Genomic DNA, 27,282 nt, shown 5'->3' with positions numbered 1-27,282 from the left:
AAAGTTTCAGAGAAAAATCCTTTGAAAATAAAGGATTTTAAAATCCTTTAAACTCTAGATATGACTCTCTTTGAAGTAGTCAAGATAAAATTAAAAGGACATAGGGGAAACTTTGTAGAAAGACATCATCTTTGATTGAGTCAGTACAAAATAACAGAGCAGGAGAGGAGCAAAGTGCGAGTTCTGTTCCCCATTAAAAACTCAACCTTCCCCTAAGAACTGTGCCTTAGAGAACTGTCCAATTTTGGACTCTATTAAAGAATTCTGTACTATTCTGTGTGATTTTTTCTGATATTCAGCATCTAATATTTCCCTGGAAAATCACATACATACCTACACACAGATGCAAACACCATATATACAATATGACAATTTTTAAAGGTTCATAAACCCCATAAAAATGCATTATTAATGCAATATGTAGATGGGATGTATAAAGAGCAGAGGGAATTGAACTTACCTTTCTCTCACTCTTCAAAAGAGGAAACCAAGGCATCAAAAGAGCTGACATAATCTATTTTCTCATTAGAACAAGAACTTACAACTAGCAACCTGAGCATATCTCTAGCCTCTGATAAAAGGTTAAACTTTTTCCCAAATATGTAGATGCTGAGTAAGTACTTGTACAAGTTTTATTTTAAGCTATAAAAATCAGTTTGCATGACAGAAAATTCAGATTTGAAAGATAACGGCAATAAACCTTATCAGACAGATTCAGATGCAATTTTTCAAATCTGGATATTTACTGGCGTTTGCTTGAAGATATTTGTATAGTTACAGACACTCAGTTTTGGTAGCACAAGACACTTTTTTAAAATGTTTCCAGTTTCACAATGTTTCAAATGCTTTTATGTATCTTCTTTCTATGCCTTTATGACATTATAGGCTGCAGCTGCTTTCAACATTAAATAAAATCCAAAGTAAAATGATGTATTTCATTTTTCAAATGTTAAAATAAAAATGATCACAGAGCAATTCAGTAAGCCAAATAGAGATATAATTATGTAGAAAGTCTTAAAAAGTTGAGAAAGAATAAACCTTTTCCAAAATTACTTCCATATCCTAAATATCCTATCCTTGTTAAGAATAATATTTGAGAAGTTCAAGTTGACCTGCAAATACTGTTCTGTGGAAATCATTTTCAGATATTATTATGTGTCATAGTGCAAAGCACCTGCATTAAGTGAACAATTATGTAGGAAAGGTAATTTTCTGAATTGGACATAAAATAATTCCTAATGAGCTGCTGAAAAAGTATAATGGGGAAAGGCAATTTATTCCTTGCTAAAAAAAGTAAGTGAAAGGAATTCAAATCAATTGCTTACAGATTAATGAGTTTACTAACCAGCCATGTCACCTTGGGCCATAGGGAAAAAGAGAAATAATATTTAATAAGTATCAACTACATGCTAGATACTATCAAATGCTGCACAGACATTTACTTCCACTGATACTGCAAAATTGAGGGAGGGAGGGAGAGAGACTGAGAGAGAATTTTATTATTCCAAAAGTACTGATGAGAAAATGGAAGCTCAGAAAGGTTCTGTATCATAACCAAATAGCAAGCAACAGAAGTTGGATTTGAATTCAGGTTACTCTGGTTCCTGTGTCAGTTAACCTATTCCTACACTATTCTATTTGTAAAATGAAAAGTTGGTCTAGAGACAATCTCTAAAGTCTCTTTTAGATTTAATGGAAACTCATTTTGATGATGCTAAGGGTACTAGTCTGGTGCTACCAACCAAGGGGTTTTTACAATACACTGAATTTGGGGATTTCAAGTGTCAAAATACAAGGAAGGGCTTCCCTGGTGGCGCAGTGGTTGAGAATCTGCCTGCCAATGCAGGGGATACGGGTTCGAGCCCTGGTCTGGGAAGATCCCACATGCTGCGGAGCAACTAGGCCCATGAGCCACAGTTACTGAGCCTGTGCGTCTGGAGCCTGTGCTCTGCAACAAGAGAGGCCGTGGTAATGAGAGGCCCACGCACCGCGATGAAGAGTGGCCCCCACTTGCCGCAACTAGAGAAAGCCCTCGCACAGAAACGAAGACCCAACACAGCCATAAAAGAGTAAATAAAATAAATTAAAAAAAAAAAAGAATGAATGAAGAAAATATTTTTTAAAAAAAATACAAGGAAAATTGAGCACAAAGGAAAATGCCTTCTTTAATGGTATACTATTATTATTATATTATTATAGTATAGTATTTCAGTAAAAACTTGTATAGTCAAGTATCCATTAAAAAAAAAAGGGTAGTGGATATTTAAAAGCAGCAAGAACCTATATGAAAATTATAAATCATTTCTGTTGACCACTCATTTCTCTTTATTCATTCCACTTAAATGATTTCTTAGGGCCTATAGGTATCCACTTTCTAAACACAGATATAGAGCATTTGAAATTCCAAACAACATTTGGATCACTGCCACTGGTCCAGTAAAAAATTGTTCAGCCTGCACAAACAAGAGAATAACATGAAAGCTGTCCTATTTTTTAAAACGGATTTCAGTACAAAGGGTTTATATAAACACTGTGACTAGACAGAAACCTGGACTTTATGATGAGGAATGTGACATATAACAGCAATAGTCAGCTCTTCCCACTGGCTTATTGTCTTCATTCATTTTAGTTTTGAGTAAAAGAGAACAGAAGAAATATTCACCTCTACCAAGCTAAGCAGACCCTTTCTCGATTTCACTGACAATGAATCTACATGAGCAATTCAGTAAAAAAAAAAAAAAAAAAATTAAAAATCAGTGCCTATCAAATCAAGCAAGGTTTCATTGTCACAGTTATACTCTCAGTAGCCAAGTTACACTATAAAACATAACATGAAATATCATCTTCCAAAACTGCTGCAAAGATCTGAAACTCCAAAAATTTCACATAGCATACACATAAACACAATGAAATATAATTATAGTGTTAACCATCAGAAAATAGTATAAAAATGACAAGAGAAGTACCAGAGATCATTTCTACATACAGAAAGATGAAATACAACAGGGTTGGAATTAAACCCACTCAGACCATCCTTGTAAGTACTAGATCCATTCCATTCATCTACGTGGAAATGTTTAAAAAGGCCAATTTAGCAACAGAATACATTAACAGCAGTTAATTCAAATCATTTTCTAAAACACCCCCTTTTCTCATTTTTTATCAATATTATCATTCCTTCTACTTATTTATGCAAAAATAATTTGAATTTCAAGATAATTAATATATGTGCTCAAGAAAAAATGTTGAGAAAACTCAATCATAGTTTAAAAGATTTTGAGTCATTCATTCAACATTTATTGCAGGTCTATGTAACAAAGAGTGCACGAAAGTGAATGGTGGTATTGTTTCACTTGATTCTTTATTTTAAGCTTCAGTCTCTTAACTTTATTTTCAAGAATTACATAACTTTATGAACACTACCATATCCTTTAGCTTTGTTTTAGATATCAATGTTTTAAGCCACAAAACTGAAAGTCAAGGGACTTCCCTGGTGGCGTAGTGGTTAAGAATCCACCTGCCAATGCAGGGGACAAGGGTTTGAGCCCTGGTCTGGGAAGATCCCACATGCCTCGGAGCAACTAAGCCCTGCGCCACAACTACTGAGCCTATGCTCTAGAGCCCGTGAGCTAGAACTACTGAGCCCACATGGCACAACTACTGAAGCCCAGGCGCCTAGAGCCCATGCTCTGCAACAAAGAGAAGCCACCGCAATGAGAAGCCCGCACACCGCAACGAAAAGTAGCCCCCGTTCGCCACAACTAGAGAAAGCCTGCGCACAGCAACAATGACCCAACACAACCATAAATAAATAAATAAATAAATGAAAGTCAAAATCAGCAGTAGGGTTACATTCACAAGTCTTTTACAGTTGGAACAGATTTTTATTTTCTGTAAAATTCTAAGTTACTTCTTAGTCCTGTATGGAGTAGAGTGAAACACTAGAACCATGAGACAAACTGAATACTAAATGCTATCTACAGTTAACACTGAATTTATTTCTTAAACATTTCAGAGAATCATCTATTTGTTGAAGTAGCTACTAATTTAGGAAGTATATTTGTACCTGAACAGGTTTGCTCTTTACCAACAATTAAATCAAGACTTTCAAATTAACTTATTCCTTTTCTAAAAATTACTCCTTTCTCATTAAAGAATAACTTTGTCTTAACAAACATGAAGATACAGAGAACAGGGTAGTGGTTACCAGAGGGGAAGGGGCTGGGGGTGGGGGGTGGGGAAATGGGTAAAAAGGATCAACTGTATGGTGATGGATAGAAAATAAATGTTCAGTGGTGAGCACACCATAGTGTATACAGAAGTAGAAATATAATGTTGTACACATGAAACATATAATGCCATAAACCAATTTTACCCAATAAAAAATAATAATAATAAATAAATAAATAAATAAATAAAACCTTTGTCCTGACAACCAGTGTCAGGTGAACTTCTGATACATTCCATACACAGGTGTTCCCACAAAATGTTTCCCTTGTTAACATTTTTATCAGTAGAATGATTCTTGGTTTAATATCCAACTTAACAGAGATACCTCTCAATACAAAGATTTTTGGTCAATATTTTTTCTGAAAAAATATTTTTACTTATGACTCAAAACATCAATATAGTTGATAAATAAAACTATGCATGGAAAGAGTTGTGAGTTACATCCAAACACAGTAAAACATCAGAATTGTGTAAATATTTTGAAAAGCTCAGAGTGACTACAAGTGGTATGTGTGCAGATATAATGACTATAAAGCAACGTATTCCATACAAAGAAACTGTAATAAATTTAGTTATTTGGATCATAATAATTTTTTTGAATCAGGAAAAAATTTTTTCAAGCATTATACCACCTACTTTGATAACCTATCATGTATGCTATATTTCAGCAACATTTTAATTAACTGATCAGGCATTTTGGTTAGCAATCTAACACATTACATTTTTTCCCATTTAAAATAATAGGAAATTGGGGCTTCCCTGGTGGCGCAGTGGTTGAGAATCTGCCTGCCAATGCAGGGCACACGGGTTCAAGCCCTGGTCTGGGAAGATCCCACATGCTGCGGAGCAACTGGGTCCGTGAGCCACAACTACTGAGCCTGCGCGTCTGGAGCCTGTGCTCTGCAACAAGAGAGGCCGCGACAGTGAGAGGCCCGCGCACCACGATGAAGAGTGGCCCCCACTCACCGCAACTAGAGAAAGCCCTCGCACAGAAACGAAGACCCAACACAGCCAAAATAAATAAATAAATAAATAAAAATAAATAATAAAATAATAGGAAATTGACTGCTTGTTATTTAGCATTCTCACAGAGAATATCTACTTTTCGGAAACAGAGTTTTGACATTAAGTGGAGATGCCTATGAACCAAGAGATGACCTATTATGTGCAAGGGTAAAGATAGAAAGTTTGTCTTAAAGGAAAAAATAAGTATGATTGTTTTAGAACATTGAAAGAAATTAGTCCAGGTAAAACTTCAGTGGATATAAGAAACTATAACAAGTTTGCAGAGAAAAATTTATTTATTTTGGAGTATTTTTGAAGTATAATACCTGCAAATAATGTGTCCTGAAAAGAGGTGATGAACTGTGTTGAAAACTTTGGCTCAGTTTTGACAGTCTTTTTTGTAATTTTTTCTTAGCTTTTACTGCCAAATATCACATTAATGCCAGACTAGAATTATGTTTTCTTTCTGTTAAAATAACAAATTGATCTTAGCAATTTCAATCTCCTCTTAAAAAGAAGTTGTAAAAATTATTCCCAACTTTCTGTGTAATTTGAGCATACAGTCTGTACCTCTACAGATAACTTCTTTTGTGCATTAAGTTGATTTTATTATGGTTTTGATTTTTAAAAACAAACACAACTTCATTACTTCTAGAAGAGTTTTCTTATAATTATATTCTATTTTATTTTTAAATACTAAATATTAATAGAAATTAATATAATTACTATGGTAATAAATATTACTATGAGTAATATTAAAATATTGATATTATTCTTTGTTCTCAGGCACCTATGCTACTATCTTAGTCAAGTGACTAATCTCCTGCAATAAATCGTTTGATTCTGCCTGCATAATAAGACCCTAAGTTCAGAAAAATAAAAATTTCAAAAAGCCTTTCCTCATAAACTGTGAAATTTCCTATGGGGCTTTGGACAACCACAAAGATTTGTTCCCTTAACTTATGAGACCACAGAAACTAAAAATAATTGTTTGGTATGCTCTATATATTTCAACCATCTTTTTTTGTTGTTGTTTTTAACAAGAATTATCTTTGGAGAGTATTTATGTTCATAAGGGGGAACTGTTAAAAAAGTTCCAAAACATGGAACTAGGCAAAAGAATAACTACATATCCTTCACCCAAGGATTAGCTGATTCTTTAATTTTATGTACCTTTGTCTGAGTCACTATTCATTATTAAGACATTTTATAAATCTGTGAGAGAAGATGTTAATTTGCAGAAAGCTCATGGCAATACAAACTTAAACGAGAAAAATACAAATAAATTTTGTCTAGTAGAGTGGCAAATGATTTCTGTTTGGTAGTAAAGATAACCTCAAAGGTTTCAAATGTATTGCCCTCCTAGACATTAATTTATTTAGTATAAAATTAGGAATCTTACTTCAGCATTCCTTCTTTCAGTGACTATAAATGCCTCCCTTGTTCCTATAATCTTTTGAACCAGCCTTACCATATTGCTGGTTCCCAAATTAATGAATTAAATATATCTTTAGCATGTGTTCATTTACATTATATAATATATATTATATAATACTTGAGTCATTTTTAGGTTTTGAGTTTTTATAAACTATGCTGACTTATTTCTTCTATGTCATAAGAAAAAAGAGAGAATATAAAAACTCTCAATAGTAACAATTGCGGTTAGAAAACAAATAAATTTACTAAGGCGGGAAGATTTCCCATTTCTCAAGTTTCAGATACAGTAAATGCTTTGAAATCAAGGAAAAACTGACACTAGGCTGACAAGCATTAGAGAATATCATGCTGCTATAATAACTGCTTTATTTGTTCACTCTTCTAAATCTCACAGCTTCTGAATTCTACTACCTATATATCTCTCCTACTATATCTGCATTAGATAGTTTTGTAATGGGCACCGTTGTTTACCTACCCAGTATCCTCCCGTCCTTATTCCATTACAACCTGGCTAGCCACATGTATCAGGAGAAACCGGCATTAACTTCAACCTCAGTTCCAATTAGGGGAGGAGGACAGGCTTTATAGTATCAGCCAATCATGTCTTATTCTGCTCATCACTGATTGGTTTAGGCATAGATATGGGACATAATTTTGTCCAACTGGACAAGAAGAGAAATCTGTTGATGAGTACCTCAGAAAAGTTCTTTATGTTGATTAAAAAAATAAAAACAGACATAATGAAGAGACAACTTCTTTTTCTTCATGTTAATACCTAGAATAGCTGCAGATCTTATACCCATGAGGGGAGCTAGCCTGAGGTTAAAAGATGACCTTAAGAGTAGAGGAGGAGGGCTTCCCTGGTGGCGCAGTGGTTGAGAATCTGCCTGCTAATGCAGGGGACACAGGTTCGAGCCCTGGTCTGGGAAGATCCCACGTGCCGCAGAGCGGCTGGGCCCGTGAGCCACAATTACTGAGCCTGCGCGTCTGGAGCCTGTGCTCCGCAACAAGAGAGGCCGTGACAGTGAGAGGCCCGCGCACCGTGATGAAGAGTGGCCCCCGCTTGCCACAACTAGAGAAAGCCCTAGCACAGAAACGAAGACCCAACATAGCAATCAATCAATCAATCAATTAATCAATAAAAAAATAAATCTTTAAAAAAAAAAAAAAAAAAAAAAGAGTAGAGGAGGAGAGAGACAAAAGAACCTGGAATCTTGAGGACATCACTGAACCACTTAATTAGACAATCCTGGACCTCCTGTTATGTGAAAGCAGCTTTCCTTATTTGTGGTTTAAAGACATTTTGAGTTGGGCTTTCCATTATTTAGAGCTGGAGAAAGCAAGAGAGATGTAACTTCTGCCATACTTCCAAGTCAGCCCTGAAGCTTTTTTTTTCTGTATTCTCTAAAGAAGGATCTGTACTCCAATTTGTTTACATAGAGTTCAAAATTGAGATCTTTCTCCTATATTTCTACATACCTGGATTCCCAATCTTGAGTTTCCCAAGACATGAAACCTCTGGAAACTTACTTGACCTCTAGGAACCTCAGTTCCCTCATCTATAGCAAGCGTTAATACATACCTGAAAGGGCTTTTATGAGAATTAAGTGAAATGTCATATAAAAATGCCTAGGAATGGATAGAATTGGTCAGAAAAGCATTTTTAAAAAAAATTATCTATTAAGTCTAACCTAGCTTGGATAAAAATCACACACTCAAAACATAATTTTTAAATAGCCAGATTTGCCATTCTACTTTTCTATTTAATTCACCAACTATTTCAGAACTGGGGAAGGGAGGGAGGTACAGAAATATATAATTGACTTCATGAAATTTGTGGAACTGTCCTATTTAATTTTATTCTCATAAACAACAAGAAGCAAGTCAGCATATCTTTTTATTGTCCCGAGGTGAAGATTTCATGATGCTGCTGGCATTTATAAGTTGTCATGTGCTCTAAATATATAAAACATTCACTTTTGTTGAGAAATATTTCTCAATCAATAATTTCCTCTCTGAAGTAGGGGGAAGAGGTCTGTCAACATACCACCATACTCTCGACATATATAAGGTTGGACTGACAATCTTCCAAGATTTCCAAAGTCTCTTTTTATGTAATGATAAATATATATGCATAGCTCTATATTTTTCACAATATTAACTATATGAGAAAATTAACATCATATATTTTTAAATAATCTCTAATTTAATCACTTAGATTTCATTGCTTTTTTGCATAATTATTTCCCCTGTCATTCTTCTTGTGTTTGAAGACAAAGCTTTTAAGCTGAGAGTGTCTAAGAGAGTTCTTTAGCCATCATGAGGCAAGTTTATTTTTAAAGAGGAAAGTATAAGGTCGTAACTGTACTTTCAGTCACACTCCCCCCAAGGAAAAGTAATTTTGTTTCCTTGGGCCATGTATTGATTTTAAGGCATATGTTAAAGGTGACTGCATAGTCTTCGAGATTACTCTGTATTCTTACCCCCAATTCATTTAGGAGGTTGGAAGTTCTCTAGCACTGACACCAATATTAATCTCTTTTCTTCCTCTTTTTTTTTTAAAATACTGGCCTGTTTTCTTCCCCTGAGATATATCGGGACATATCTAACCTAGATACATTTCATACTTGAAATAACAGGAAAATATTCCTGTCTCAGCATGCCATTTCTGTCCACTGTAATTTAGACATTCTTCATGCTGCATTTATGTCCACAAGGGTAATAGTACTTACATTAAAAACTGACCCTCATGAAGTAGCTCACCCTTCACGTAGTCCTTTATAGCCTTTCACTCTCTGACCCTGCACTGCCTCCAACTCCCACTGTTTTTAACAAGCAACTCAAATGTGGTAAACTGTCTTCTCTGTGCTGAGGGCAAAAGCACCAACAGACACATGATGACATGGTTTTGGAAGAGCACATGGAAATAAGCCCATAATTCTAGTCCTAAAATACCCCACTGCAAACAAAGTCTTAAGATTATTTTCAAACCCTAACCTTCAGTCTGAGTTCTTTAGTCCAAAAATTTTTCGTCTACCATACATGCTCTAATGAGACAGCAGGTAATATATGTGTTTCAAAAGGCTTGCTTAGACAGCCATGCAGCAAGTATTCATCAAATAACTAAAAATAACATACAGGTAAATCAAAAAAAGGACAAAGCATCTCACTAGGGGGTGAGAATGTCACAGAGGAAACCCTGAAGCTCGGCAGCAATTCCAAACAACAGGGGGTCTCAGATCTCATTTCATATGATGATTAAGACACAATTATTTAAAGCTTTTAAATTTTGTAAAGAAATAGTATTTTACATGAAGTAGTAGGAAATCATTGTGGATTAAATCTAATATATAGCTCACTTTATACAGGATTTAGAGATCTAAGACCAAGCCAAGGAAATTTATCAGCTACACTACAACTATGAAGCAGGATGGCACTGTGGCAAGAGTAACTGTGATATTAGACAGACAGACCTAAATTCAAACTCTGCCCCTCGGTTGCTTTCACCTAGTTATTTACTCTACTTATGTCTAAAATGTCACTAATTTTCTAGGGTTCATGTGAGGATTAAAAATATATCTCATGCTCCTGGTATAGTAAAACCCAGTAAACTACCAGTAAGTCACAGGTAATGGTAGCAAGTACACTCATTTCAGAGATGCTTATCTGAAAGTGGTGTGCATCTAACCATTGTTTGCAAAATGTCTCTTGGAGCCTGACTTCTGTAAGTGTTTTTCAGAGAAGCCATCTTGATGGAGCTGGAAGGTAGAGAGGAAACGGGTAGAGAAGGTAGGTAGGGAGTACAAAGCAAGCAGGTTCTGGAACCAGTGGCTCCTTGTTATGAATTTTACATATTTGAGTGCTGAGAAGTATTGCTTTCAAAAAAAGAACTCTACCATTTTTTTTAACCTGAAAATCAAATGATTTTGATGCATAACCTTCCAGCTTTAAACTTCTGACGTTTTCAGGCTCTGTCTCTTACCTTTTCCCTCTCTCTCCTTCTTGCCACCCTTCCGTTCTTCTCCCCACTACAACCCATCTCTCAAGTTCTCCTTAAGACAACAGCACAGGTTCATAACACACATTATCCTTGTTAGTATTCACAGACAATAATAACTAGATGACAAACAGAAAATAAACCAATATTTTGGCCTGATTTCCTCTATCCTGTGACATAAACAAAACTGGCAATAACACTGCAACTCAGTATCTCTTAACAAACACTATATGCACATAACTTCATTCTACAGTTCACTGCCATATTTTGACTCTGTTGGATTTGCTGTCAAAAAATTCTGTTAATTCAATGTGTGAGAATTTAGCAATTATGACCTTGTAGAAACACATGCCTTGAGAGGGCAGAAGCAGAAGCAAGAAGAACTACAATCTTGCAGCGTGGGGAACGAAAACCACATTTGCAGTATGATAGACAAAATGAAAAGGCAGAGGACTATGTACCAAATGAAGGAACAAGATAAAACAACTAAATGAAGTGGAGGTAGGCAACCTTCCAGAAAAAGAATTCAAAATAATGATAGTGAAGATGATCCAGGACCTTGGAAAAAGAATGGAGGAAAAGGTCGAGAAGATGCAAGAAATGTTTAACAAAGACCCAGAAGACTTAAAGAACAAACACCTAGAAGAAGTAAAGAACAAAAAAACAGAGATGAACAATACAATAATGGAAATGAAAAATACACTGGAAGGAATCAATAGCAGAATAACTGAAGCAGAAGAACGGATAAGTGACCTGGAAGACAGAATGGTGGGAATCACTGCCGTGGAACAGAATAAAGAAAAAAGAAATGAAGACAACCTCAACCTCTAGGACAACATTAAACACACCAACATCCACATTATAGGGGTCCCAGAAGGAGAAGAGAGAGAGAAAGGACCAGAGAAAATATTTGAAGAGATTATAGTCAAAAACTCCCCTAACAAGGGAAAAGAAATAGTCACCCAAGTCCAGGAAGCACAGAGACTAACAGGCAGGAAAAACCCAAGGAGAAACACCCGAGACACACAGTAATCAAACTGACAAAAATTAAAGACAAAGAAAAATAATTAAAAGCAGCAAGGGGAAAATGACAAATAACATACATGGGAACTCCCAGAAGGTTAACAGATGATTTCTCAGCAGAAACTCTACAAGCCATAAGGCAGTGGCATGATATATTTAAAGTGATGAAAGGGAAGAATCTACAACCAAGATTACTCTACTCGGCAAGGATCTCACTCAGATTTGATGGGAGAAATCAAAAGCTTTACAGACAAGCAAAAGCTAAGAGAATTCAGCACCACCAATCCAGCTCTACAACAAACGCTAAAGGAACTTCTCTAAGTGGGAAACACGAGAAGAAAAGGACCTACAAAAACAAACGCAAAACAATTAAGAAAATGGTCAGAGGAACATACATATTGATAATTATCTTAAATGTGAATGGATTAAATGCTCCAACCAAAAGACTCTGGCTCACTGAATGGATACGAAAACAAGACCCATATATATGCTGTCTATAAGAGACCCACTTCAGACCTAGGGACATATACAGACTGAAAGCGAGGGGATGGAAAAAGATATTCCACACAAATGGAAATCAAAAGAAAGCTGGAGTAGCTATACTCCTATCAGATAAAATAGACTTTAAAATAAAGAATGTTACAAGAGACAAGGAAGGACACTACATAATGATCAAGGGATCAATCCAAGAAGAAGATATAACAATTATAAATATATATGCACCCAACATAGGAGCACCTCAATACATAAGGCAACTGCTAACAACTATAAAAGGGGAAATGGACAGTAACACAATAATAGTGGGGGACTTTAACACCTCACTTACAACAATGGACAGATCATCCAGACAGAAAATTAATAAGGAAACACAAGCTTTAAATGACACAATAGACCAAATAGATTTAACTGATATTTATAGGACATTCCATCTGAAAACAGCAGATTGATTACACTATCTTCTCAAATGCACATGGAACATTCCTGAGGATAGATCACATCTTGGGTCACAAATCAAACCTCAGTAAATTTAAGAAAACTGAAATCATATCAAGCATCTTTTCTGACCACAACGCTATGAGATTAGAAATCAATAACAGGCAAAAAAACGTAAAAAACACAAACACATGGAGGATAAACAACACATTACTAAATAACCAAGAGATCACCAAGAGGATAACCAATAGGAAATCAAAAAATAGTAGAGACAAATGACAACAAAAACACGACGATCCAAAAACTATGGGATGCAGCAAAAGCAGTTCTAAGAGGGAAGTTTATAGTAGTACAATCCTACCTGAAGGAACAAGAAAAATCTCAAATAAACAATCTAACCTTATACCTAAAGGAACTAGAGAAAGAAGAACAAACAAAACCCAACGTCAGTGAAGAAAAGAAATCATAAAGATCAGAGCAGAAGTAAATGAAATAGAAACAAAGAAAACAATAGCAAAGATCAATAAAACTAAAAGCTGGTTCTTTGAGAAGATAAACAAAATTGATAAACCATTAGCCAGACTCATCAAGAAAAAGAGGGAGAGGACTCAAATCAATAAATTTAGAAATGAAAGAGTAGAAGTTACAATGGACACCGCAAATACAAAGCATCATAATAGACTACTACCAGCACCTCTATGTCAATAAAATGGACAACCTGGAAGAAATGGACAAATTCTTAGAAAGGTATAACCTTCCAAGACTGAACCAGGAAGAAATAGAAAATATGAACAGACCAATCACAAGTAATGAAATTGAAGCTGTGATTAAAAATCTTCCAACAAACAAAACCCCAGGACCACATGGCTTCACAGGTGAATTCTATCAAACATTTAGAGAAGAGCTAACACCCATCTTTCTAAAAATCTTCCAAAAAAACTGCAGAGGAAGGAACACTCCCAAATTCATTCTACAAGGCCACCATCACCCTGATTCCAAAACCAGACAAAGATACTACAAAAAAAGAAAACTACAGACCAAAATCACTGAGGAATATAGAAGCAAAAATCCTCAACAAAATACTAGCAAACAGTATCCCTCAACACATTAAAAGGAACATACACCATGATAAAGTGGGATTTATCCCAGGAATGCAAGGATTCTTCAATATGCACATATCAATCAATGTGATACACCATATTAACAACTGAAGAATAAAAACCATATGATCATCTCAATAGATGCAGAAAAAGCTTTTGACAAAATTCAACACCCATTTATGATAAAAAAACTCTCCAGAAAGTGGGCATTGAGGGAACCTACCTCAACATAATAAAGGCCATATACGACAGATGCACAGCAAACATCATTCTCAAGGGTGAAAAACTGAAAGCATTTCCTCTAAGATCAGGAACAAGACAAGGATGTCCACTCTCACCACTATTATTCAACATAATTTTGGAAGTCCTAACCACGCAATCAGAGAAGAAAAAGAAATAAAAGGAATACAAATTGGAAAAGAAGACCTAAAACCGTCACTGTTTGCAGATGACATGATACTATACATAGAGAATCCTAAAGATGCCCCCAGAAAACTACTAGAGATAAATCAATCAATTTGGTAAAGTTGCAGGATACAAAATTAATGCACAGAAATCTCTTGCATTCCTATACACTAACAATGAAAGATCAGAAAGAGAAATTAAGGAAACAATCCTATTCACCATTGCAACAAAAAAGAATAAAATACCTAGTAATAAAACTATCTAAGGAGGTAAAAGACCTGTACTCAGAAAACTATAAGAAACTGATGAAAGAAATCAAAGATGATGCAAACAGATGGAGAGATATACCATGTTCTTGGACTGGAAGAATCAATATTGTGAAAATGACTATACTACTCCAAGCAATCTACAGATTCAATGCAATCCCTATCAAAATACTAATGGCATTTTTTTTTTTTTTTTTTTTTTTTTTTACTAATGGCATTTTTTACAGAACTAGAATAAAAACTCTTAAAATTTGTATGGAGACACAAAAGACCCTGAATAGCCAAAGCAATCTTGAGGGGAAAAAACGGAGCTGGAGGAATCAGACTCCCTGACTTCAGACTATACTACAAAGTAACAGCAATTAAGACAATATGGTACTGGCACAGAAACAGAAATACAGATCAATGGAACAGGATAGAAAGCCCAGAGATAAAACCCATGCACCTATGGTCAACTAATCTATGACAAAGGAGGCAAGCATATACAATGGACTGTATATACATATACAGTCTCTTCAATAAGTGGTGCTGAGAAAACTGGACAGCTATATGTAAAACAATGAAATTAGAATGCTCCCTAACACCATACACAAAAATAAACTCAAAATGGAATAAGACTTAAATGTAAGACCAGACACCATAAAACTCTCAGAGGAAAACATAGGAAGAACACTCTTTTACATACATCACAGCAAGATCTTTTTTTGACCCACCTCCTAGAGTAATGGAAATAAAAACAAAAATAAACAAATAGGACCTAATGAAACTTAGAAGCTTTTGTACAGCAAAGGAAACCATAAACAAGACGAAAAGACAACCCTCAGAATGGGAGAAAATATTTGCAAACGAATCAATGGACAAAGGATTAATCTCCAAAATATATAAACAGCTCATGAAGCTCAACATTAAAAAAACAAACAACCCAATCCAAAAATGGGCAGAAGATCTAAATAGACATTTCTCCAAAGAAGACATTCAGATGGCCAAGAGGCACATGAAAAGCTGCTCAACATCACTAATTATTAGAGAAATGCAAATCAAAACTACAATGAGGTATCCCTTCACACCAGTTAGAATGGGCATCATCCGAAAATCTACAAACAACAAATGCTGGAGAGGGTGTGGAGAAAAGGGAACCCTCTTGCACTGTTGGTGGGAATGTAAATTGATACAGCCACTATGGAGAACAGTATGGAGGTCCCTTAAAAAACTAAAAACAGAATTACCATATGACTCAGCAATCCCAGTACTGGGCATATACCCAGAGAAAACCATAATTCAAAAAGACACATGCACCCCAATGTTCATTGCAGCACTATTTACAATAGCCAGGTCATGGAAGCAACCTAAATGCCCATTGACAGATGAATGGGTACAGAATATGTGGTACATATACACAATGGAATATTACTCAGCCATAAAAAGGAAGGAATTTGGGTCATTTGTAGAGATGTGGATGGACCTAGAGATTGTCATACAGAGTGAAGTAAGTCAGAAAGAGAAAAACAAATATCGTATATTAAAACATATATGTGGAGTCTAGAAAAACGGTACAGATGAACGGTTTGCAAGGCAGATATAGAGACAAATATGTAGAGAACAAACGTATGGACACCAAGGGGGGAAATCCGGGGGCGGGGATGAATTGGGAGATTGGGATTGACATATATATACACTAATATGTATAAAATAACTAATAATAACCTGCTGTATAAAAGAATTAAATTAAATTAAAAATAAATAAAAATCAATTAAAAAAAAAAGAAACCCATGCCTTATTATCAATTGTCTACAAGATGGTAACAGAAATATTAGGCAAGGTGATCCACTCATTTTAATGAGTAACTAAGGTTCCCAGAGAGATAGACTATAGGTTAGAAATGGAAAAACGCCCTTGAAATTTCTTAGATATATTAAAATATGATACACTGGATACTAATATTTTTTAGTAAATTTTGCCTAAGTCTTGTCTTAGAAAACTAAGAGACTATTATCATTACATAGAAAAACTTAGCTGAAATTCTGTTAGTTATCAAATGTTATCATATAAATCAAATATTTTATTCAATTTTCACTATATAACACTCTCAGAAGAAAGCCAGGCACAAAATCATGATACCCATGCATGCTCACTATTGAATACAAAACACATTTAGTTTCTCCAAATAGATATTGAAGAAAGCAAGCCTTATTTTAACAACCTGGCTAATAATTTATGTTTAAACTCTGGGATAAAAAAAAAAGAAAAAAAGGATACACAGTTCTAAAAATAATATGTAAATATAAAGGCACATTTCATTTCTTATCGTTCTCAGTGTAATGCAATTTGCTCTCTAAATTTTAGTTTGAGGATTTGCTAAGGGGGCAAAATTGAGATCTAGTAGGGCCTTAAACTACTGAATCACACCTCACTAAGCTTTACAGCAAAGGAGGAATGGTTTCTTACTTCAATCTTCGGATTAATTTAATGACAAAGGCCTTTAAATACACAGATAGATACATAGATACATAGACAGAAAGAATGTCTATTCTATTCCATTTTACAGATGGAACTCTGTATAGTGATTTACATTATTATCAGTGAAAAGTACAAAATTCAAGGTAGGATACAATGTAGCATAATTTTAAGCTGTCAAATGGGTACTCTAGAGACTCTAAAATTCAATTAGTCATTTTACAAAAACCTGTTAAAAAGAAAAAGCAGTTATAATTACACTTGAAGATAAATGTATTGAGATGTCAATCATGATCTCTATGCTCAGATCTAGGTCAGAACATGTAGTAAAATTATCCAATGAATTTGTTTCATGATGTCACAAGTATAAAGGAACATCTGACAAACAAGGTCATGAACACAGATATATTTGAGACAGAAGAACAATTTCCAGTTCCCTGCAACATTTCTCATTCTCTATGGATTTGATTTTTATAGACTAGACTTTTGAGGAGTAGAAGATTGGGATTAATTTGACTAGCAAAAGACAAAAGAAAGAGTGAGATCCTTAAAGGGAGCTCCTTCTTTAGTATTAATAACATTTAAAATTATATCCAAAATAAATAGGTGAAATCATTTATAAAGGCAAAGCTAAATATTAGTAAGTATGTGAAGGTCTTCTAACTACATTAAAATCTGAGCTGAATATAATATTGGGAAATGAAGTATTTTTTCTTATTCAATTAATTTTTTAGCAAGAGAAAGACCTTTTTTGTTTAACCCTTGACCAACATATTTAAACCACATGATATATAAGTTGACAATTTTCCTAAGTAAAATGAAATAGTGCCTTGGGAAATCAAAGATGAAAAATATGATTTATGTTCATAAGGACATTATAGTTTAGTGGAGAGAAGGAGGTATTTTAAAAAGTACTATCATAGCAATTGAAATACATACCAAGTACAGTGGGGAGCATATCTGAATGTGAAGATAGAAGAAATATTATATAAAAGCTCCATGCCAACCAGGAAAATCTTCCCAAAGCAGATGGAACTTAAGTAGACATAGTAAGAATGGATAGGAATTTGGTGAGTGGTAAGTGAACAGAGAATTGTCTCAACAGTGGGAAGAGAACATACAAAGGCTCAGAGATGTCAAAGAGCATATTATCTTTGAATGTGGGGGAGGGGGTCCAGGTTGGTGAGAAAAAAGGAGTTTGAGCCCATCTGAGGTATCCTATTATATACCTTCCATTCTAATCTATAACATTTTTTAATTCTTAGTCTAGTTTCCCCAAAGTATCCTTGCGAGTGTTGGTTTTATTTACTGTTTTTTGTCATTTTCTATTAACATATAAGATACACAGAGGAAAGTACACAGCTCATAACTGTACAGCTCAATGATTTTCAGTTTGAGTATACCTGTGAAAACACCATCCAGTTAAAGAAAGACTGTATTACCAGCATCCAGAAGCCCCCTTCATGCCACCTTCCAAGCACTAACCATCCCCAACCCCTGCCAGCCCTTCCTGGAGGTAAATAATACCTTGACTTTTATCATCAATTTGTTTTGCCTAGTTTTGAAATTTACATAAATGAAATACAGTACATTATCCTTTTGTGTTTCTTTCCCTCAAGATTGTGTGTGTGAAATTCATCCATATCATATATGGCAACAGTTTGTTCATTTACATTGCAGTGTAATATTCCATTATGTGACTAATCACCATTTATTTATTCATTGCACTGTTGACAGACATTTGGATTGTTTTCAGTTTGGGACTATTTTGGATACTGATGCTGTAAATACTCTTGTACATGTCATTTGGAAAACATGTGTACTCAGTTCTGCCAGGCATATACCCCAAAATGGATCTGTTGGGTCATTAGGCTGTACAAAATGGCTGTACAGATTTATACCTGACCATAGTACAGTATATGAAGAGTTTCACTTTCTCCATACTCTCACCCACACTTGAAATTTTGATTTTCATCTTTCTGCTCAGTGTGTAGAAGTTTCTCATTGTGGTTTTAATTTGTATTCCTTTGATGACTGAGTTGAGCAGGTGCTCATATTTTCATATGATTTTTGGCCATTAGGATATACTCATTCTTTTGCATGCTATTTTAAGCGTACTTAGCTGGCCTTTCAGCCACCATCATCGTCACCTGACAAAGGCAGTTTTGCTGAAGAACACTTTAAGCAATTATTGACAGCATTACGTCTTCAAATGAGAAGAAATAATTTCCTTCTTTTCTACCCATCTTCATTCTTTTCTTATTCTTTTCTCTGTCTTTATTTTTTTAATTAAGTTATTTATTTTTGGCTGCGTTGGGTCTTCATTGTTGTGCGTGGGCTTCCTCTAGCTGCAGAGAGCAGGGGCTACTCTTCCTTGCGGTGTGCGGGCTTCTCATTGCGGTGGCTTCTCTTGTTGTGGAGCACGCGCTGTAGGCGCACGGGCTTCAGTAGTTGTGACTTGCGGGCTCTAGAGCACAGTCTCAGTAGTTGTGGCAAGTAGGCTTAGTTGCTCCACGGTATGTGGGACATTCCCGGACCAGGGCTCAAACCCGTGTCCCCTGCATTGGCAGGCGGATTCTTAACCACTGTGCCACCAGGGAAGACCAATTCTTTTCTTATTCTAATCTATTTATTCACCCTCTCTTTCATCTTCCCATCTACCTTTTCATTCCAAAAAGATCAATAAACAGAAGTCAATTAACAATGTCCAAGTATTGTAAAGAGAGTTCAATTAACAAGTTTGCATCACAGGCCCAGCCTTCTTACTTTCGAGTTGCTAAATGTTTGAGTTCTCTTTTTTTAATAATTGAAAAAAGTAAGCATTAACATTTACTATTTACTTTAAAATAAATTTATCATTCATAAAATTTTAATAAGATAAATCTAAATGTCTTCTTTTTCCCAATTTATGAATAGATAATGTTCAGTGAGCATTTTAAAGGAATATCAGAAGGAAAATGAAAAAAACAGTATAGATTGTAAAAAGAGAACAGTGAAAGAAGAATATATACACGGATGCTTTCTTTCACCTTCTCTGAAAACCAAACACAAATTATATCTGGCAAAAATAAAGTGGCTGTGACCTTTTTCCCTCCTCTGCATGATTAATTAATTAATGTCCTATTAATTGGAAGATGTGGCTGAATTTCTAACACTTTCATTTTCTGTGCACATCATCCCGTACTGTAACCACCGATTAAGCTGTTCATCAAAGGTGAACCAGCAAGGTCACCTGAGCAGTATCTCTTCAGCTATTCATTACCCATCTTCAATAGTAATTAACAATTGTAACATTTCCATAAATCAACATCTTTCTGATTGTTCTCTGATGATAAACAGTCAAAATATGTGCATCCCAGCCTACCCTTTTTACTTTTATATAAAAAATTCAGTCTAAATATACCACAGAGAAAACTCAGGTGAAATATTACAGGAGTTTCTTTAATTAAAATGGACCAGAGAAATAAGGTTATGTACCTCTGAAAGAAAAATACAAACCTACTTACACAACTAAATGCGTCTAAAACAAACAACCCAATCAAAAAATGGGCAGAAGACTTAAATAAAGATTTCTCCAAAGAAGACATTCAGATGGCCAGTAGGCACATGCAAAGATGCTCAACACCACTAATTATCAGAGAAATGTAAATCAAAACTACAATGAGGTATCACGTCACACCAGTCAGAATGGCCATCATTTAAAAAGTCCACAAACAATAAACGCTGGAGAGGATGTGGAGCAAAGGGAACCCTCCTACACTGTTGGCATGAATGTAAATTGGTACAGCCACTATGGAGAGCAGCATGGAGGTTCCTTATAAAACTGAAAACAGAATTACCATATGATCCAGCAATCCCACTCCTGGGCATATATCTGGAGAAAACCATACTTCAAAAAGATAATGCATCCCAATGTTCATAGCAGCACTATTTACAATAGCCAAGACATGGAAGCAACCTAATTGTCCATTGACAGACGAATGGATAAAGAAGATGTGGTATATATGTGTATATATATACACATACACACACACAGTGGAATACTACTCAGCCATAAAAAATAATGAAATAATGCCATTTGCAGCAACATGGATGGACATAGAGATTGTCATACCAAGTGAAGTAAGTCAGACAGAAGAAGACAAATATCATATGATATACTTATATGTGGAATCTAAAAAAAAAATGATACAAATGAACTTATTTATAAAACAGAAACAGACTCACAGACTGAGAAAACAAACCTATGGATACCAAAGCGGAAAGTCGGGGGGGGCGGGGGGAGATGAGTGACAATTTAGAATAAAAAGTAGATTTAATTCACCCTACTCTCAAAGCGCACATCACAGTGTGTACCAATAAGAAAAATTAGTTATAAAGTGTTTATAATCATGATTAAAAGACTGAAAATATATTTTAAAACTTAAGTTACTAATAATAGGCAATCATTCCATCAATTATGTATGATAATATACTATAATAAAGTAATTACATATTATTAAGTAGTAACTAATGTATTACATTATTAAATATAATTATATTGCATATTATATGTGTGATCATACATAATTATATTCCATGCTTGTTTATTTCTAAATTTTAGAAAAATAATTCATTATCTTTAGTAAAGTATTTTAAAATTCCTGTCTGCATTTTCAATTTCTCAATTTAATAAGTGATTGGTAAACATATATGCACAGAGCTTGGAATTAATTCAAAATTAATATGCAGAATTGAAGGCAGAAACATTAGTCTGCTACTGTATAAAATGGTATGTATATGTTAATATCCTATGTCAGTTAAGAGAAAACACAGTTCAAACTGGCTTAAACAATAAGAAGATGTACTATTTCACAAAACCAAAATTCAAAGGATGTAACAAGGTCAAGGTAAAGAAAGTAGGGCTCAGCCCTATTTTTCTACAATCCACTCATAAAAGATCTCTCCATTTGACAGTTTGGTCTCCAGGCTGCCTCTCCTCAGAGCCACTGGTATGCTCATGGCCAGTGGAATGAGATAAGCTCTCTCCTTACCATGAAATAAAAATGTTTCCCTTCAGTCTGATTAGATCAAATCTTGTGATTTAATAGAATAGGTAGTAAGTGAGCTGAACTCATTTTTAGACTATTTTGTTTGTTCTTCATTTTATTTTTTTTTTATTTCTTGGTTTCATTTCCATTTTGCTTTTTATTGAACAGGGGGGAAAAAAACTAACGTTTATATTTTTCCAGAGTTAGAGATAATGAAGACACAGTGAACATTCTTGAGGAAAATAGGATTATATAAAGTTATTGAGGGAAAGGCAAAGAATCCATCGAGGGTCTTTGATGGGGTCAATCAGTTTGACCACACTAGTTTATTATAATAATTAAATTATTGTACTATACCTAACATAAGAAAATGCTACACATTCCAGAGGGATTTTTCCAACACTGGATAAACAGAAGGATTCTCACCTTGTGGCATCTCAGGTGGCAGATAATGAGGTTCTTGAGCACTAACATGAACCCATTCAAAGTCATCATATAGATCCTGGTGGTAATCACAAACTCCCGGACCATCATCAAAAGTACAGCCACCTGAAAGGGGAAAAGAAGAACTACTGTTACATTCTAAACAGTAAAATGTGCTGGAGAAGAAAACATTATACTGAAATGTACAATGTGGTACTCATAAATTTAATAATAAATGGTACTCCTATTTATCACTATTTTCATTAAATGTTCACATAAAATGAAATTTCTATCCGTATCTTGTGTGAATAAGATAGTGGTTTGAGCCTCAGAAGTAAGGCTGAGATTTTTAGATATGAATAATATTAGAAGATATATGTAATAGTGAGGCTTTCTGAAAATATACAAACCACCTGCAATCTAGTTTTTAACAACTTTAGCAGGGAGAAGGGGAGGAAAGAAAAAAGTGAAAATTGTCTTTCTTTATACAGCAAGTTCAAAAAGGTGAAGTTAATAATTAAATTTGACCAAATTTCTTGCTTTAGAAGAACACTTTGAAATCTACTCATAATAGCAAATGAAATACTTACAGCTTTATGAGGTCTAAAGTGTTTGAGGTCAGTGAAACATGCTTCCATACTTCATTTAGATTGCTTTCACACACAATTATGACTTAAAAGTGGGAAAAAACTGAACGAAGCATAAAACCGATCAGATTAGCCTACAATCACTCTCACTACTTCCACTTTATTTAATAACCTCTTTTTTAAAAATGAAGGTAGCCTTTCCCCTTTACATCAGTCATTTTTCCTGGCTTTATTTTCTGGGGTAATTGTATGGCAGAAGTAGAATAATTACTTTTGCTTCTCAGCCTACATATACAGGCACACACAACTCAACATATTTAGTTTATTCAATTCATGAAGATCAGAACTGGCCTATATGTCTAATCTTGAAAGAAAATGGATTAGAACTAATGAAAATTCAGCAGTAGGTTTAATGAGAAAAACCAATAACCTGTCTCCTTTCAAGTAGCTTATTTGTTTAGTTTCCATGGGGATCTTTGTGAAGAAACTCAGTGAATTCTCTGACCAAACAGCAGGCTAGGGGGTGGTAAACTTCAGGCCTATAAATTCTTCTCTGTAAACAGAGAATTCATTTTCCTCATCAAAAATTTATCAATCTGAATATGAAAAAAAGTTATATTCCTCACCAGTGACAGAGACAAGCCAGCATTACAGGCAAAGAAGGCAAAATCAGAAATGTCCAGATGACACTATGGCCCAAAGAACGTTTTTCAAAAGTGGAATATATATATATGGGTATCCTTGAATCACTCTTATGACCACATCAATCCTTTAAAATAACCAAACTTCAGCAGCTTGAAAGCTTAATGTTGCCTTTTAAATATAAAGGCCTAAAATAGCCCTTATATAAATGCTCTCATGAAAAATGATTTATTTTTTAATTTAAAATTAATCAATGAAAAGAGGTTGCTAGGAAATGAATCTTCACATAGCAAGGGGAAAGTTTTTCTCAAAATATAATTTGCTCTCACAATCCTGAAATTACTCACTGCTGTGCAACACATACCTTCAGGGCTTCCACTGCCCTTTGTAATAATGTGAGTGACCTCCGTATATAAATTTAAACTACCAATGGAACCTACATTGGCTCATTTGGAAGACAAATGGGATTAATTGCTGTCCTTCATAGCCATTGTTAATTTTAGACTCCAGGATTCTTATTAGCAATAACAACTAGGAGTAGCTATACAAAATAAGTGGGTCAACCCCTGTTATTTGCTGCACTTCACTGCCGTATCAGTCAAGAGTCTTGGGAAAAGTTCCTGGTCGATCTGACTTGAGTGATAAAAGAATTTTTTAAAGATGACTTTTTATTTTATAATTTACAATAAATTCTAATCTAAGAGGTACAATATATCTATCCACCACATGTGTAACATAGGAATAAATCTTTGGTAAAAGATGTTCATGAATCTTTTTGTAAAGAATTTTGTATTTCAAAGTTAAGGACTAATACAGTGTATCAGACTGGGTATAAAAAATACAAAAAATACTATTATTGGCCTGATGAATGGGATAGACAGACATGCATGGGAGCGTATATGTATATAAAATACAGTATGTTACAAGGGATCATAACAGTATGACCAAAGTCACAAAGAACACAAATGACAAATGAATTGGCTACCTATACCTGAGTTGGTTTTGGAAGGCTTCATGGAGTTAGGCCTAAGGATGAGTAAGGGTGTGCCAGGCCAGAAAGGAAATTGGATTGAAATTAGAAAAAAAGCAAAAGCAAGGGCGTAACAAATCTTAAGAAACATGAGATGTTGGAGAGTCTCAAATAATCTCAAATAATTCTGTGTAATGAGCATGAAAAGTATGTAGGGGACAAAACAGAAACAAAACTAAATATGAAACATTTTTAGATACTCTAGAACATTTAGATTTTATTCTATAATTGTATGAAGCCATTAAAGGATTTTATCCAGGAGTATGACACAATTCCAGCCACATTAATAATAATAGTGATAACAACAATAATAACAACAGCTATGCAGAGTTTAAAGAGTAATGAGGGAAAACAGAGGTAGATAATTTGGTTCAACCTTACAACAGATAGCACATAATATAATTTGAGCTAATTCCATTTTGCATAATCCCAGTTTACCATTTAAGGCTCACTAGAAAGCCCTAAAAACAAAGTCTTCTTTAATACATAGTCTTCTATACACATGCGCCTCTGTTCAGACATTTTTATATGTAGTATTACGATCTATTTAAAAGAGAAATAGCAAGGTTCTAATTCATAAATAAAAACATAATTTATGAATTTAAAGTTTCACTGAGCTAGACAAAAGGAGGCAATACTGAAATGGTGCTCACAAAATGTCCTGAGGCAGAGGGGATGAAAATGAACAAGGAAACACCTTACATTTTCAGTTTTTGTATTTGCTACTGGTGACAGGACTACAGGGAGTACAGCAAAATCATTTCAGCGAAACGGCAACTGCAAGTTCCTTGACCCTTGGAGGAAAATTACTTCTGAAGAGCCATTTCAGATTGCTAATTCCTCTATGCCAGTCAGTCAGCTAAAGGACAGATCTTTCACTGCAACGGTCTGCTTCCACTATGACAACCCATTTGTGGGGCTTTGCAAGCTGTCACCTAAAATAAAAGTCAAGCTAATTTGGACTTGCCTGAATTTCTTTACATTCCTAAGCAACTCAAAGAAAAGATAGGTATTAAGAAACATTAGGTACAAAAACTAGAAGTATTCCTATCCCCAAAATTATATTGCCTAAACATCTAGCATTTAGAGAGATTCTTGAGTATTTATTTAAACAGATAGCTCTATGAGAGAGTATGGAAACAGAGATTCTTTCCGTGGAATCATAAAAGAATGAATACTAAACTCAAATCCCTTCTGATATCCAACTTTTCAATAAAACCCAGGGTCAGGTTAATTTAGAACAAAGGTGAATTGGAGAAAAATAAAAGGTCAGTAAGGCCCTGGACAACTCTGAACATTTTATGGAGGACATTCTTTTGAAAGCTATTGTACTAGGACCTTCCACATTCTCCCCTCCAAGGCACCTATGCAGTCTTAATTTTCTGATTGAATCTAATAGCAAGAAACACACAGAATTATCTTTCATGGTTCTTTACTATTTGTAAAGAACAAGCTTCATTTAGCTCAAGATACAGATCATTTTTGTTTTTATTTTCTTAAAATGATTGGAATATACAGGGTTTTGAAAAGTAAGAGTAAAGTCCTAGACAAAATATGTTGGCAAATGCAATGTCCTTAACACTGCTGTTTTATGACCCTCAAAAATGGGCAAATTAATATTTTCCAATTGTGAATTAAGCTGTGACACACAACTTTGCTCATGTAAGTGATCATCAACTTTGAAATAATCTTTCTTCCATTAAGAACACAATGAAAGATTAATATATGTCACATTAGGACACATGCAATACTGAATTAAACTAACTTTGAATAGATCATCTTTGTCTATGCTAATCAGACCATAATATAATTTTACTGGTATAAGCCCCAAAACCCATTACAAAGAAACTGATACATTTCACACAAAAAAATTTAAAAGAACAGAAAAGTAACTTATTACTGAATCTCTTAAATGTAATTCCATTCATAATCTGAGTCAATATTGTCTTCTCCCAGAAAAGCAGATTTTTACAAAGTGTAAAAATTAATGCTTTTAAATAAAGTTCATATTTCCTCTGAAATCTACTGGGATATCTTAAAATATTTTTTTTTCCTTTCAACTTTTGGGAATATTGAAGATACAAAATAAGATTTGACTTATCATAGTCAATGCTTAGGAAGTTTACCTCCAGTCTAAGGATAAACAATGCTTGTTCTCAATTTAAGTACTGAAATTCAAATAGGAAAAAAAATCCAAGTAGATGCAAAGAACGAATGCCTTTGAGGTCATAAGTATGAGTCACTGGTCTTAATGCGTCACTCTGGTTCAATACCAAAGAAGATCTAATGAAGAAAAATAAGAAAATTTATGAATAAGAGTTCCTTAAAAGATAACAACTTCAGATCCAGAAGAAAACTCTTTTGCCCTGCTAGTAGTTAAGTAGTAGAAGAAAATATTATTTGAGCCTAGCTCCTCCATAAAGGCAAAGGAACTTGAAACACATAATGGAAATCCAAACCCAACATTTATTGATAGATATAAATGACTTTTAATGATGAGAGAAGAGCTCATTTCAAACACACCCATAAATTATCTAATTGTTCATCTCTAGAGTTCCATTTCTAGCCAAGAATATATGTTTAATACATACAATCCAAGATTATTTAGCTAGTAAGACTTCTATTCAAATTGCTTCTTCAAATTGGAGAAGCAAATGCTATACTCCAATTGACTGAATAATCTTTTAATAAGACTAAAATAACCAGAATAGAAAAATAA

At 34.5% G+C, this 27,282-nt stretch overlaps 1 protein-coding gene across 5 annotated transcripts in view; it reads right to left on the bottom strand.

The window, feature by feature from the left end:
• Nucleotides 1-27,282, bottom strand: part of PTPRK (protein tyrosine phosphatase receptor type K) — a 562,741-nt gene that overhangs the window by 415,458 nt on the left and 120,001 nt on the right. For all 5 annotated transcript variants that reach the window (XM_057527724.1, XM_007190825.2, XM_057527725.1 and 2 more), the window contains exon 2: nucleotides 22,308-22,430. In XM_057527724.1, the coding sequence (XP_057383707.1) occupies nucleotides 22,308-22,430 (123 nt within the window). The remainder of the gene's footprint in view (nucleotides 1-22,307; nucleotides 22,431-27,282) is intronic.

Source organism: Balaenoptera acutorostrata, chromosome 14, assembly GCF_949987535.1.
Source record: "Balaenoptera acutorostrata chromosome 14, mBalAcu1.1, whole genome shotgun sequence".
NCBI lineage: Eukaryota > Metazoa > Chordata > Mammalia > Artiodactyla > Balaenopteridae > Balaenoptera > Balaenoptera acutorostrata.
The sequence above is the reverse complement of the archived record's forward strand: the minus strand, read 5'-3'. Positions and strand labels throughout refer to the sequence as shown.